The 16,187-nt window shown below is 32.6% G+C and overlaps 3 protein-coding genes across 5 annotated transcripts; 2 read left to right on the forward strand and 1 right to left on the reverse strand.

Moving 5' to 3' along the window:
• Positions 1-158: 158 nt before the first annotated feature.
• DPCoAC (dephosphocoenzyme A carrier) lies at positions 159-10,338 on the reverse strand. 3 transcript variants are annotated; one of them, XM_066397536.1, is made up of 7 exons: positions 5,944-6,065; positions 1,409-1,632; positions 1,169-1,351; positions 985-1,117; positions 791-923; positions 568-742; positions 159-504 (listed from the first exon to the last, which is right to left on the reverse strand). In XM_066397536.1, exons 2-7 carry the CDS (start codon positions 1,558-1,560, stop codon positions 333-335), a joined length of 948 nt encoding a protein of 315 aa, XP_066253633.1. In that variant the 5' UTR covers positions 1,561-1,632; positions 5,944-6,065; the 3' UTR covers positions 159-332. The 3 variants fall into 3 exon arrangements, with proteins under 3 accessions (XP_066253633.1, XP_066253632.1, XP_066253631.1); XM_066397535.1 differs by lacking the exon at positions 5,944-6,065 and adding an exon at positions 10,141-10,338 and having other exon boundaries at positions 568-923; XM_066397534.1 differs by having other exon boundaries at positions 568-923; positions 5,944-6,074.
• Positions 6,271-10,281, forward strand: LOC136413828 (calmodulin-like protein 4). Its single transcript, XM_066397559.1, has 4 exons — positions 6,271-6,426; positions 6,496-6,526; positions 8,747-8,877; positions 9,754-10,281. Exons 1-4 carry the CDS (start codon positions 6,424-6,426, stop codon positions 10,036-10,038), a joined length of 450 nt encoding a protein of 149 aa, XP_066253656.1. The 5' UTR covers positions 6,271-6,423; the 3' UTR covers positions 10,039-10,281.
• Positions 10,339-10,693: 355 nt separating the features above from the next.
• Positions 10,694-13,261, forward strand: SmF (small ribonucleoprotein particle protein SmF). Its single transcript, XM_066397419.1, has 2 exons — positions 10,694-10,966; positions 12,968-13,261. Exons 1-2 carry the CDS (start codon positions 10,792-10,794, stop codon positions 13,057-13,059), a joined length of 267 nt encoding a protein of 88 aa, XP_066253516.1. The 5' UTR covers positions 10,694-10,791; the 3' UTR covers positions 13,060-13,261.
• Positions 13,262-16,187: the final 2,926 nt, after the last annotated feature.

Here is a 16,187-nt window from a genome sequence, read left to right on the forward strand (position 1 = left end):
AAAGAACTTTCGGAAAGATGGAGCCACTATGCAATTTTTTCGCATTCTCCATTTCTTTGAAAGTTTTTTTTTTAATCAAAAAGCAAAGTTATTCATTATGACTGAACTACTTTTTAAAATCGTTCAGTCAAAAACACAAGTCAATAAAATATAATATATTATGTTTAATCAATGTTAATATTTAATATTAATCAAACATCTTAACATTTCTATTTACATAAGCGTATCCTTATTGCATTGCACTGTTGTAACTTTGGTGAACTTTAAAAACATTTTATCGGTAAAAAATTAATAAAAATTTCTACGCATATCTTGGGACAACTAAATTAAGACTAGTTCACTTTACAACTTATTTGCTTCGAGTTTGTCCTAAATTTCACTACAGAAGTTCGAAGAATGTCTCTAATATTGTCGTAGGTTGCGTAACTGATGCCGACAGCTATCGGCCCTTTGATCCAGTTCATTGAAAGTCCTTTGTAAAATCCTTTTTTGATACCTTCAGTACTGAAACACACATGAAATGGATAACAAATAGAGAAAAATATAATTCGCCGATATAATATATACCGATAAACATAAAGTATTGTCTGGTGCATATTTGGGTATTTCCCAGTGGTATCAGTCTGCATTCTTCTCCGTACTATATCCAATGGATAACTAGTGCTTTGACTGATGACCCCGGCAATAGCTCCAAACAGCAGGGAGGCTATTGGATGGATTACAAAGGTGTTATCTATGTGCTCTATAAGGGCAAAATTAACACTACAAAATAACTTTAAAATCCAAATACCTCTATATAGTCTTTTAAGGCTGTCATAGGTGAAAAAAGACATTCCAGCATACGGAATGACACCAGCCATTGTAGGTACAAAACCTTTAAAGAACGCACTTGCACCCTCTACTAAGTAAATCTTATGAAACACCTAATAAAAACGAATACAACTAATAAATGATAAAATAATATCAAAAGCTCAAGTAGCCTACCTGCCTTAAAGTTGCGTATTCTAATTTGTGAGTCACAGCCATTCGAGCTCGGGCAAAATCAAAGGGATAAGTCAAAGCTTGAGATGTCAATCCGGCCAGAGAACCAGCCAAAAACAACCTCTCATTTCTGAACCTAAAAAGCAACGATTCAAGCGCTTTGCAAGGTGGTATTAATCAATTTTACCCATTATTTTGGTCAACTTTCAGTACTCTCTTCCATTGTTCGTGTGAGGTAAACTGGATGGCGGAATATGGCGCTATACGTGCCATCGTCGCACTGTTGCCTCTCCATAGCGCAAAAAAGCCCTGCTTCTTTAGTGTTTCCACCAAGAATTTCAATGCTTTTCTCGTAGAGTACGACTTGTGACTACAGATGCGCATAAACCCATTAATTGGCGCAGGTTGAAAAACAACACTTACTTACCTAATTTGGAAGTTTATTTTCGTTCTGTCTAGTGGGGCGATGGTGGTTTTGGCTAAAGCTCCAGCTAGGGCACCTGCTGTTAAACTCGTTATGACGATTTGTGTGTTCGACAGATGCTTCAATTTTGGATCCTCATTATTGGATTTGCCCATAATGCTTCTTCACATCTTTAAGGATATATAATTAGCTCAGGGAGTTAGGATTAAACTAATTGAGGTTGAATTCTGAAACAAGTTTTTGATGCCATTTACATAAAGTTAAGAAATGAATGTGTTGAAAAGTCTTGAGACACTTTGAACCTTTTCACAAGTGAGAAATTCATTGATGCGAGTTATTTATTTTAAAATTTGGCTAAACACACATCCGCAAGCTTATGCGTGCGTAGGTAAGTTGTAAAATATTATCAAAGGTTAAGTATCCTATAGATAGACAAAGTGAGTCGTTGGTATTCCAGCAGCAGGAGATTTACGTTTTCGTAAGGCGCCTGTTTGGCACTGAAATTGTTATTGAGAATGCATTAATAAGGAACACTTTTCTGGCAAAAATCCAATGCACACTGTGAAATAAAACGCACCTCTGACCCTCAGATCTAACAGATCAAGTCAAGCTTAACTTTATGTCTCTCTTACCAATCATTATTAACTTTATTTGAATTCAACTCAATTTAAACTCACACTCAATTCCCGACTATTCTAAAACTGACGTTCATCACATTAGCAAAATATAATTTAAGAGTTTCTTGCCATGGATTGCCTCTTAAAAACTCAATCAGGCTACATTCAAAGTTCAAAGTGTGAAACTTCAAGTTCACTTTACCGAAATGGTCTGATTTCTATTTGCTATAGAAAACGTACTGAACTTTAGCAAATGCATATAAAAATATTGACCTGATAAGTGTGTTATTCATTACGGAATATAAATAATACTGACAACATATTCAGTCCTAAATATTCTCTTTAAATTGGTGGTAAAATTGGGTCGAGATATGACTCGAATTTGAAGCCAATGAAGACAGAGGCGTACAGGATGGCAGTTTTCTTCTAGTAAAAATCAGCCGTGAAATCAAATGAAGTGGGAAATCTGGAAAGTTGCTTGATCTGGAAACACTATAATACGCCAATGATTGCTTGGTCAGTGCCCACCTAAATGTAATATGTTTGTGCTTACTTTCTTTTTATGTTTCCGAGGTTGTTATTCATGCGTACTGAGCAAGAGGCCACAGATCAATTTTTAGAAAAAAATTTGCACTTTTCTTTGATTTTGCACTCCTTCAATAATGGACCCATGGCAATGATGTTCAGTATCGTTCCGTATAATTCTGTGACCATTATCAAAGTTGTGCTGGCATATATTTAACCCATGAAATTCTGTTTTTAATATAATTTTGGTACTATTTAATCCTCTTGGTTAAAGATCTAGAGGTTTCGTCAATATGAAATTTTTCAAATTCAAAAGGAATTATATAGGGTGTATCATAAAAAACTTTGCACCTGACTTATTTTGAATGACAATTAAAATATTAGAAATTGCCACGACACATCAATTTTGCTTTCGAGGGGGGACACATTTTAACGATAAATGCAGATTCACCTAAACATCATTCGCGAGGGTACATTCAACTTTAGAATCTTAAATGGCACTGTGGGTCAAGTGACGTTTCATTTGGAAGGGATTTTAAATCTGATTATCAGCGTGTATTTTTTTTCAATTTTAGACTTATCAAAATACATTGAAATATAATGAATATACATTGAAAATAATTGAAACTTTTTGAATTTTTCATTCGAATTGAATTACTGCTAAATAAATTTGAAAAATGGGTGTTCATGGATGCAAATTTGATAAATTAAAAGTGGGAAGGTTTTCAACATAGCCACCTCAAACCTCATTGCAATTTGCACCTGCAAGTTTACTTTAAAATTAGTGGATTACGTTGGTTTATTATTTAAGAGGTGATCTAAAATTGGTAAAAATTACAAGCCGACAAGCAGAATTAAAAACCCTTTCAAATGAGTTGTCATTCGACCTATGTGCTACTTAAGATTCTAAAGTTGAATGCACCCCCGCGAAGGGGGTTATTTTGGTTAATCTACTTTTAACTCTAAAATGTGTCCCCCTCGCAAACAAAATCGACGTGTCGCGGCAATTTCTCATTTTTTGATCCTAGCTCAAAATAAGCCAATTTCAATGGTACACACTGTATATGCAGTATTAATATTACATATGTAAGTATGTACATGTGTAGTACATTTTTTTTAACGCAGTCTGTTCTCTGTCCTAAAAACTGTTTTAACATTGAATTTATTTCCTAATTGTTTGAAATGCTCTGATATACTAGTTATGCTTAGTATAAAAAAGTTTGTAAATAGGCTATTCGGAATTTTGAAAACATTTATCTATAAAATTACTTGGATAAATGAATATGTTTATTCAACATTGATTACATTGATTGAATTATATTTTCCTTTTTCATCGGTTTCTGATAAAGTGCTGTTTCGAACTTTTGCCAATCTTTTTTGGTTAAAATGGCTAAAAAGGTTTTTTACTATGTTCTTTGTGAATCGTAAATTTAATAGTAGATCCTTTCTAATACAAACGATTGAGAAAGTAATACAAACGATTATTATCCTAGTCATATAATGAAAAAACATCAACATTTCTTCATCAAACTAAAGCTTTAAAATTGTAATTATAAATATAATTAGCCTTTAAACTTTACTAAATATGAGAGGCAATGGTAATTCTTTTACCATCGCAGACTTGCTAATTATAATGATTTTGAAGTTGTAAATAAGTCATTCTCACACAAACTAGGCATAACTCGATGACAGTATTTATATTTCATTTAACACGTTCTCCAATATCGACGTCATTTTCGATATTATTTTAGACAATTAAAGTGTTTTATCAATCATGTTCGGGTTGATCGCGAATAAACTAGAAATATCAAAACATGCCAACTTGTGATTTGGGATTAAATCTATATCTTTAATTTCTCTAAAGTGATTAGAATTTTTAGTACAAAAATGTATGTTTTCTACTCATCAATTTAGGAATAGGACATTTAACAAAAATTTAGATAATGGATTTATGGATTAATTTATTAACCGTGTATTAATTTGTGAAGAACTATAAAAATGAGGTGTTTTACTGTTGTGAAGTATTAATTTGTATCTTGCTACATTCGTGAAAATATTTTTATTTTTTTAAATGTATTACAATTTTGCCTACATCTCTTTAACGTTTCTGTATGGTCTCCATTCAATTTAGTATAATTCCCATTATTTAAAAGTTCTCTTTGTTAATTAATAAATAAAAGATTTAATTCCAGAGAATAATTGTTTAAATTGGTAATTTTTAGTGTTTACGCATAAGTATCAGTAATAAAATTAAAAAATGGAATATTCTATTAGCTAAAATTGATGGTCGCAGATTACAGATAGAAAATGATATTGACAACAAAAAGTCACCATGTAAAGCAGACAATTGAAGAAATTAAGCAAAAAATAAGATTTGGCATTAAAATGTGGGTCAAAGTCAACATATAAAATAAATGAATAAAGAACTTACCCGTTTTTGGACAGAGTGACTGCAGAGTCACTTCCTGCAGGCGCGAAAGTGCGTTTGCTTTATGAGTGTCCTTCCTTTAACAAGTTTAAACAACGAAATTTTAAAATATGATTGACTTTGATCCATTTTTTGGAACTAATTGTTGTGTAAAGTTGTAAAGTTGTGTAAAAGTTGTAATAAAAAAAGGCTGGAAAAATAAATCAAAAACGAACATGAAGAAAGCAAAAATCAGTAAAAATAAGAGGTACTCAGTAGTAGTCAGTGCTTACTGTAAGAATTTTAATATTATTACCTTTGCTCAAATAGTTGAAAATTTTGAGAAAATAAACAATCGGTTTCAAACGTATACAATATATTTACCACTGCTACAGAAAATTCAGGTTCGTATAAAGAAAGAAATAAGATATTAAGAAAATCAAGTTTCTCTTGACACAGAACTCGATTTACATCTTACTAAATTTAAGAAATTTGTATAAAATCAAGTCCGCCACTCATTCAAATATTGAAAGATCGTTATTTCATTTATTGGAAAAATTTAGGAGCTTACCTATATGAAATTCTAAATGGTTAAAATTATAAAGAAGAAATTGTCATTTATCACTCTAAATTTCGAAATTTTACGAACACTCGAAGAAACCATGGGCTTTTATGGAAACTGCAATGCCAAGGATGTATTATATATTAAACGCAGTAATAAGCGTTTTCTGTATTTTCAAAAATGTGTGTTCGAAACCAGTAAAAACACGGAGATACAGAACAAAATTTTCACAATTGAGCACAGTGAAAAGGCTCAATCCGACAGATCCGCTACTGATTCGAAGATCCGCATTATTGAGCCAAAAAAGTGGACCAGCTACCGTTTAGGGAGAAACACAAATGTATTGACCTGTACATTAGCTTTTTCGTGTTGACATGACAACTCATCAGACCGCTACATACAGTACTTATAAATCACTATTACTTACATTCATTTAGACCCCCACAAACTGCTGCTTAAACGCATAAACGTTCGCGCAAAACATCGTACATACCACTGAACTATAATTAATAAAATAAAGGAAAAAGACTCAATGCCAATTTAGTAAACATTAGTATTGGTACTAAAGTTCTCGACACTTCAATAATTCTCAATTAAAAAAAAAAATTAATATTTCAAATTTGATTGCTGAAAACTTGGTTAAACACTTGTAGTGGGACGAAGACATATCATGAATTGCTAATTAAATGTGTTCTTAAATATTAGTTGATAATCGACGCTCGTACTATCAGGCTCACCTTGTCATGGTTTACAAGCATGCCCCTTCCCCGTCCACGGTACACCAGTTCTACCTGCCGCATTCACGTAGATCGGATAAACTTATCTGTGGGGAACGTTTATTAGCATCAAACTCTACAGTGTTCAGACTACGTGTCAGTGCTCATTGTTCAAATAATTTATTTACAATATGGTATGTAGATGACTTCTACTTAGCACAGATTTTGTTATTATATCTGCCTTTTCGCTGTTTCTCTTTTAGGCCAGATACTTCAAAGAACAGGACATTGACGGTACGTATTTTTTGAAGTAGGTTAAAAGCTTGGTGAAGAAAGTTTCGGGTAAAATTTAAAAACATTTTCTTGAAATGCACAAAACAAAGATATGATTTCGTTACAATGTTATCAATTACTAACATTTAAATAACTTTTAATTTGATATGTAGCTTTTAAACTTTATTGTACATTGCTTATACAGCAGTAATTATCTGCCAGGGAAAGATAAAAGGCTTGCTTGACAATGATGATAAGATAACAATTTTTATATTATAATAATCGCAGTTCTATATAATTATTAAACAGTGTCGTTAAACAGTAAAAATTATCGTCATTTTAATATATTAATGGATTAATCCTATAGGCCAAAAAGTTTGTTTTTACAGCATAATTGTTCTGGATTTATGTAGTCAATGTTTTTAAAGCTTGGGAAAAATACGAATAAAAACTTATTTAATTAGTTGTAGCAAGATTGAGAAGTCAAGGCCCTGCGATTTATAAATTTTTCATAAGTTTTATTGGGCGTACTACTTTTATTGGACGCTTACGGTCCTTTTACTAACGCGTCTCTATATACAGGGCGATTCACAACTTATCTACAAAATTTTAGGGATAGGTGTGTCATGAAAAACTAAGTCGATTTTGTAAGAACATTTTTTGGAAAATCTTTATAATTTCCGCAAAAAAAATTTGTTAAAGTTTAACCATTGTATAACTGGACGACTGTAATATTTACGTTTTTCTGCAGAATCCCTTTTAGATTCATCGACCTTACATATAATTTATAGTTAGGTCTCCCATGTGTCAATGGTCGGGAGTTGAAGACATGGGTGATCCAATTTAAGAGTAACAATTTGTGATGCCAAAATTGCTTACATATATAAGCTCGCTTCTTTTATTTCGGGTGAAACAAAAGTACCCTTAAGTCGGATCACCCATGTTTTCAGCTCCCGACCATTGACACGTGGGAGATCCAACTGTAAATTATACATAAGGTTGATGAACCTAAAAGGGATTCTGCAGAAAAATGGAAACATTACAGTCATCCAGTTATACAATGGTTAAACTTTAACAACTTTTTCCGAAAATTTTTCTTACAAAATCCACTTAGTTTTTCTTGACACACCTATCCCTAAAATTTTATAGATAAGTACTGAATCACCCTGTATATATAACATAAAGAACAGTGGCGTAAATTTCCTCAAAACCGAGTTCAAGCTCAACAAAAAATGTATAAAACTTAAGAAATAAGATATACAGTGTGGCCCACTTAAAACCGGAATACTCTCATATAATTTGTATTTATCATCGGTTGTTAATTACTTTTATAGCTTGCAGAGCGTAAAAAATTGTGCTTTTAAACAAACTATCACATTTTTGTTACAAGAAGTCTGTTGCGCACTCTTTTGGGACGATAATTGAAAAAATCATATTACAAAAAATCTGGGTGCACCACTGGATTAAGCACCCTCTGAAACGGATATATACCTAATTTTATTAAAAAATCAAGCTTATTGTACTGAACCCTTCCATTGAAGTACAGCCTCACTTAAAGAACTCGTTTTTTTTCTCCAATCGTTGAAGAGTAAACAACACAAAAGTGGCGTAAGTTGCCTGAAAATGTAGGTTGATTTTTTCTAATTACAAAAAACTTCAAAGATAAGGAACTTTTTCTGAGTTTTACGGCAGTTTTAACCCAAAAGGAGCTAAAACTGTCGTAAAATTAAAAAATAGATCCCTGTGGCTCAGCAAAGGAGCCTGTAAATCTTAATGTTTTTTGTTCTCCAATACTTATAGAAGAATCTGCACTAAAATCAGTAGCATATGTTACTATAAGAAAGCACTTTTTGTTATTACAAAACAGCTTAGAAATAAAATGTTGCTTCATTTTACAGAACCTTTGGCGCTTTTAATCCGTTCCTGGTAGTTAGCTGAACAACTTTTAAATTTAATATTCTTTTTCAAACATTCAGAGAATAATTTAAGAAATAAATTATACAAAATTCAGTTGCATAGGTAGCGTCAAAACCTATGAAGGATTTTTTAAAAATGATGAAAATTTTTTGAAATAAGAATTTTTTGTTTGATTTTTCCAGTCAATGTCAAAACTAACCAATGATCTTCCTTTATTTTAACATTTCTGTGAATATTATCTCATTGGTAAAGTTGCCAGGACTGTGCTCTATTGGCCCTTACAAATTTATGTCATATCCACAATAATCAAAGATTTTATTTCAGAATTCAGGGAATGCTTTTACCTATTTGCCCGATCTGGACATATCAAATCTCTTGATGAACTGACGGTTATAATGAGAAGCCTGGGCCTTAGTCCTACCATCTCAGAACTAGCTGTATATTTCAAACAAAAGGTAAATTTACCTCCTCCCTCACACATATACACAAATATATAGGATATAAAATATCATCATAGATATATTTCAGGGAGTGATAGTACTTTACAAAATAATTGAAAAAATGTTAATGGTCAAAAACGCACCATTTTTATATAGAGTAGTAAAGTTTTATATTTTTTCCGCGTACGACTTGAATTAAATTTTTGAAATTTCATACACCTATTTTCTTTACTACAACAAAATGCCAAAATCGTCGATAGCCATATACAGTTATGTGTAATGCTTTTTAGTTTATGTACTATTTTGTGCTTTGTATCCTTTTTTGGAACATTCTGTAAGAATTCTGATACCAAATTTAAATTATTTTTCAATTCTCCAGCATTTTGGTCTTTTGTAGTATTATCGTATCTTTCACCATTTTCGCCGATTTTGCAAAAAATATTTGTCATTGCAAATTAAGAATATAAATGATGTAAGGAAAAAAATTAATCTGGCTGAATTATTAATTATCTGAAGCAATTTGTAACATGCAATCAAATTTTTCAAAATAAAAATAAATGTAAACAAAAACTAAACTCAAGGTATACATGAAAAAAACACAAACTATGACAAAATATAGAACTTTGTCACTCTGTATATCAAAAATGGTGTGTTTTTGATCATGGGTCTATTAGAATTTGTTAAATTTTTTTGCAGAGTACTATTACCTCCTGAAATATCTTCATGCTGATATACTAAACCCTCTATACATATAAGTACACATAAAAGGATGATCTAATTTCATCCATTTGTCAATTCAGGTCTATCAATATTCATAAAAAAATTATCACTGCTGCTAATACTAGTCTTACATTATGTCTTCAATTATTCACACACAACTCTTCTCTCTAGGGTGGAAAAATGATGTTTGCAGATTTTCTCGAAGTGATGCATGTACATTCTCGAGTGGAAAATCTACCCAAAGAAATAGTGGATGCATTTAAAGCTGCTGATCAAGGAGGAAAAGGTACAATTCCAGCGAAACATCTGAGACATCTTTTACAAAATTGGGGTGAGCGCTTGTCCTCTAAAGAAGTGGACAGAGTTTTTCGAGAAGCAAATGTGAACAACAGCAGTATCGTGAAGTATGAGGACTTTGTTAAAATTGCCTGCGCCCCTGTTCCTGACTACTACTAAGCTTTAAATGACGTGAATTGGAGTTATTTATGTTCTATGGAATTAGAGATTTTGGGTTATCTTCATTTTTTCTATAGTTATTACATAAAAACACGCAATTACCTTGGAAATCTGTTAGGAGGTTTTTGGGTATTGCAGCAACTTTGAAGTTTAACAAACGGATTAACTTCTTGATGTATTGTGAAATATGCGAGTGTTAAGAGGAATTTAATGTTTTAAATAATAAATGAATAATTAATTTTAGATTCCTCAATCTCCTCTTTCAAAACATGCAACACGCATGAATTACGAACGCCATACTAACAAATGCCAATCACCTGATTATTATTATCGGATTTGACATTTGACGGAGGGTAGATACTTACGGAGTAAGATTTCAATCTTAATAGTATCTAGAATTTCCTGCGTGATCTTGTATTATATCTACAGCCAATTATGAGATAGCAGTGTAAGTACGTACAAAATTGAAGGGATAATTCCGCTTATTCAAATTTATGAATTGAATTATTAACCTGGTTTTAGAAATTACAGTTTGTCTACTATGTATGCATTGTCTACTTGTAATATTGCTTTGAAGGGATTTGTCAGAAGTTGAAAGCACTTAATATCAACTTAACCTCAAAAATTTTTCTTGGCTTACCGCTTTAGTCTTGCTGTGCCCCATTTTCTTTTATTATTAATTTAGCAAAGCCCCTAATAATCAACTCATTTTTTTTTCCTTTCGTAAGTTGTAAGGATACCTACCAAATCATCATGTCGGCGGCTATGCCCATTAACCCCAAGCCCTTCCTCAACAGTTTGACCGGCAAAGCCGTTATGGTAAAGTTAAAGTGGGGCCATGAATATAAAGGCATTTTGGTTTCGGTTGATGGATATATGAATTTGCAGCTTGCCAACTGTGAGGAAGTTATCGAGGGTGCAGTGACAGGTAAGACTAGTCTATGTTTCTAAGATGGTGTTGAGTCCGTTTATAGAAAACATGCTCATTGTTAATAAATTGATATAAGTTATTATGAATCTGTATAATAAAATACTCTTAGGGAATTGTATTGTGTTGTATTAAATTGAGTTGAGACATAGCATTCCTCCACTGTGACCCGAGATCTATTCTCCCCTGTTAGTTGAAATAAAGAAAAACTGAATATAAGATATAAGAAGAAAATAAAATTGAAATATTCCAAATCTGATAGTTGAATAACTTCATCCAGTGTTTTTTATCTTTTTTTTAATCAGTTTGAAGATATATTTTACCTTTCATAATATTCTAAGGATTTTCATAAGAAAATATTCTTAACCTGTAGAATTTTTATTTAAGCTTTGAACTTTTGAGAATATTTTCATTATATCATTAATAATATTGGTGCTTAGACCTTAATAATTTGGCATTAACTAAATGGGTAAAAACATCAAGTAAACATGTATTTTCCTAGTTCTTTTCATCAGACAAAGATTATATTTTTTTATGTAAGTCAAATATTAAGAAGTGGTGAATTTATATCCAATTACAGAAAAGAAGAATACACTCTCTCACAGAAAAATTTGATTATTCTATATAGGATTTCAAGCAAATTTTAGCTGGATTAATTTTTATTTTACTGTTTTGTGGGATGTGCTTAGGTTCATGGTAAAAAATTCTAAGTTCTCTATTATGGTATCAAGCCTGGGCTTTGATCTCTGTCTGAAGTGAGCTTATCAGCTTTGGTATTACTGAACAATTAAAGGTACATACATAAATTTTTGACGAACTGAGCAATATTGGACATGTCCCCATTATGTCCATTTACCAATAGGTTGTCTTCCTAATTTGTTCAGGTTTCTCATGAGCTTCATCCCCTTTTTGAGTAACGTCTTCTTTAGGTGTTCTAGCCCGATCATCGCACTGCCAAGGAATCAAACTTGTCTCTAATAATTGATGGATATTTATACAAAAAGTTTTTCAGAGTCTCCTCTACCTCCACGAGATTAAGCCAGCATTCTGATTCCTCATTCTATACAAGTGAGCCAAGAGCTTGCGCCCTCATTACTGAGACTGAGACATTCTATTACCTCATGACTCTATTAAGCTCACTTAGAGCATTCAGAACCATGTGGCAGTGTCAAATTGTTTTGGCGTTAATAAAGAGAAATACAAGGACGTTAATCATAGTTTCTTTATTTAAGGAGATTCTACTTGAGCTTTTTTATTGGTCTGTAAAGATGATTCATCTTGCATACACTTCTATTGCATGTATTTTAGTTTGGAATATTGTGGTGAATAAGCCTAGACATTTCGCTATCCGGACCTCGTTTATTTCCCCTTATACCCCAATGCCATTAGTAATTTTGGAGCCATCCATGTACCAAGTGTAGATTGCTTGTTACAGTTCTACACTTAAATTTCATTGTTCCCTGGAAGAAAGAACAGTTTTGTAGAAAGTGTCCCCTGAATGTTTTTCGTCATGAGGTCAGAGATGATACTTAGAATTTCACGGTCTTGAGGGACCTAACGAACCTCATTAATTTCCACGCTGAATGACTGTGTATGTTACTTTCATTGTCTGTCGCTCTTGAAGAATCGGAATAACAAGAAGGTTGAGGAGACATTTCATAGCAACCGTGGTTCTCATTGCTCTTGTTACATAGAGGCATGCACATGTGTGTAGGGGCAACCGTTTTCCACTATATTATATTGTTTATTTTTTTGAAACCAAGCTATATTTAAGTGCATTAACTAGTGAATCTTATAGTACTTTATTAAATGCTTCATCTATGTCCAAGAAGATATCTACTGTGGAGCCGTTCAAGTTCTAGGTTTTATTGATTTTTAAAGACAGATGGTTGAGTGACAATTCTACCGATTTAAGACATGTTTCTTGTTTCAATGACAATAAATATATCATTCCCACACTTTTTTTTGTAAACAATATATATTAATTTAATGTTATTGCAGGGAATTTAGGAGAAATCCTTGTCAGATGTAACAATGTCCTATTCATACGAGGCGTAGAAGAAGAAGATGAAGAAGGAGAAACTAGAGACTAAAGAGATACAAATGTACACTGAATACAAAATAGATACCGTATGCTAAAGTTGAAGTTGTAAATGTATACATTTACAACTCCAACTTTAGCATACGATACCTATTTAAGTTAACTTAGAGAACATAAGTTTAATTATAAAATAACATTAATTTTTACACGACATGTAAATACTACTGTGTGGTGTGAGCTTGGAAATAAAAGTGTAAAAAAAGAATGTTATGTTTTTTTGTTAACCGAACTTACTCTCGTATGCTTCAATTCATCGTATGCATGCGTTGTTTCTTTTTTCCCAGCCCTGTTTTTCATTTTAGACAATAAATTCCGAAATAAATCGCATTTCCTTAGGAATGATTTATAGACTATGCATAGGTATTTCCAGAACTTTAAAGGGGCAAATAACCTTAACACGGTATGGAACTTTTCTTAAAATTGAAATTGAGAAGTCTTAGACGACATAGAAATTTCAGCTTATTAATTATCTGAAACATTTCATGAATTTTGCTGAGCATAAAAGAGCATTGTTATACAGTTAACATTTTATTTAAACAGTGTTTTCTCTGGTTAATAGGCGGATGTTAAGACCCATTCAACAATTGTCTAATGGCATGCACGTTAGCAAACTGTCACGTGAACTATTTGCCTAACTGCAAATTCCTAAAGTGGTGCAAGAGAAGTACCATCTTATGTCATATTGTATCTGTCCACTTACAGAACCCCTGGCTGTGCAATGGTAGCGTATGGCGGAGCGAACCATTTAATATTTCCTTTTAGAGCCAGATTTATATTATCTATGTAGGTATGTTAGCTATGCAGCAACTGAACTATTTAACACATTAGATTTGTCAATACAAAATTTACAAATTTTATTAAATGTTCCTACTTCCAGAGAAGATACGGCAATATGGATCTGTTATTTTATTTTGAAAGTCCACAACGGATGCGAACTCCTTGACGTTAAAGGACGAGGCATTAAACTTTAAACCATGTTTTGCCAAACTAAAAGCTTTTTAATTTAAGAGAATTTTATGCAATTTAGTTGATCTTATGTGTCTCCAAAATAGTCGGGTGATTAAATTTTTTAAAAATATATGAACCATCGCAGTGGCAAAATAGCGTACATAACTCCAAGAAAGCCTCTTTAACGCGTTAAGAGTTACTTTATTTTTTTTTTAAATGATTAACACGATTTAAAATTCTGCGGATATTAAGGAGTACTTTAAGAGAAAATTTGGCAAATCGCATTGTTTTTTTGTTTTGAAGCTATGGACGTCCGCACAGAAGCAAAATTTGCGGCTTACATCCCAGCGTAACTGAAATCACTAAATTTAGTCACCAGGCATGGGAACCATTGACCAAAAAACCCAAGGACGAGTGTCAAAATTTGAACCATGTTGTCAAACTACCAAAGTTGTCCTCGATTTGTTTAATAGTTATTCCATTTTCACTTCAGTAGAAAGGAAAACCTCGTATTGGAAATAAAACCTACACTTTTGCGTTAGTTTTTTTCAAACGTTAAAATTTTTGTTTTTTATGTTCACATGTCTCGTCGCAACATCTGCTCTATTCAACTAAAACCAATACGAATACAGTTAGAACCAATTTAAAACTGCGTCATGTGATGTTGTCCCATACAATTAAAATCTGCAAAGCGAGCTCGCTGCGCTTAAAAACTCGCAATTCAATTAGCACTGATTCAGGTAATTGCAAGCAAACTCTCTAATTAGAGAATTTTGAGCTCAAAAGCTGACTATTTAATCATCGGCAAACCGCTCGCTCGAAGAATGTTTGTTCAAGACGAGGAATGTCATCTGGAGATACGCTTTAGAGTATAATCAACCCACTTGTGTGCTCGTTCAAACAATACGCAGAAACTGAAACATGTCATGCTAAAAATTGGGGCATGTGTGTCGCATTTCCGAGTTTGGTTTATTACTTTTCATCTGAAAATGATAATTTTGAAGACAGTCTATAACACATAAGTCAATAGAAACTCATTCTCTTTCCGTTTTGCGTTGAGTCCCCAAATAGCCGAATATAAATAAAGTTGATTAAGAATTAAATAGTATATCTCGGTATTATTGTTTCATGTTCTATCCTGTCTTTCCGTCCTCCCTAGCCAGCAATTTCTTTCCGAGCTTAGTCTTTTAAACAATGTCTCGCGCAATTATCTCTTATTTTGTTCTGGGTCTAAATTTCAGAGCTTCTTTGTTTCTCTTAAAACACCCTTCTTTCCATTTTGACCCCACCTCACTCGTGCCATTGTTTCAAGCGTAAATTACAGGGCTCTATTAACTTTTCCTATATAACTCCGGTCCTGGTATTCATACAAGGAAGAACCTCGTAACGTCGTTTAAAACCACAAGTTCTTTAATGCCAAACAAAGGGGAAATAGGAAGGAAAGAATCATTAAAAAGTCAGTTAGGTTTGTATAGACCTCACGTCGCGGTGTGCAAGTGTTGAACACGCGTTTTCGTTGCACCTGTATAATATTACATCTATCTGTTATACGTGTACGAGGAACAGGTGAATGGACTCTGGGTATTATCTTAGATAAAAACTGGATGCAGAAAAGTGGGATTTCTAGTACTCATATATACCAAAGAACGACCAGTATAGGCAAAAGTTTGAAGAGTTGTCTGGTTTCTAGTAAGACAGGAATGTAGGTACGGTTGAAATGTTATTTTTAGTATCTAAGCACTCATTTTGTCTCATTATTATTACTCTTAAGAAACAAGGCTTCAGTGAAAAACGTTTAGAAAAAATATAATAATAGTAAAAACGTAAGATTTAAAATTCTATTTAGAAGTAAATTACCCCACTAATCTTTATGCGGATTAGAAGCCTTAAAATTTCTTTTTAAACTCTAAATTTTACATAATTTTTCCTGATAAACCAGGGCCGCAGAATGATCATGTTTAACAGGGTACCTACAACTAAGCAAAAATACGTCAATTTGTAATAAGTAAAAATTTTACAAAAATAGAAATTTGTAAAATTTTTAATCAAATCAGGACCGTAACAGAAGCCTATTCAAAGAGGCAGATCCAAATAGAATATACTCATGTACAAAGGGCGGATATTAAAAAAAAATCTATTAGATATAATCTCCGTCACTGATTTCCACGCAGT

The sequence above is a fragment of the Euwallacea similis genome, chromosome 15 (assembly GCF_039881205.1).
Source record: "Euwallacea similis isolate ESF13 chromosome 15, ESF131.1, whole genome shotgun sequence".
Lineage (NCBI taxonomy): Eukaryota > Metazoa > Arthropoda > Insecta > Coleoptera > Curculionidae > Euwallacea > Euwallacea similis.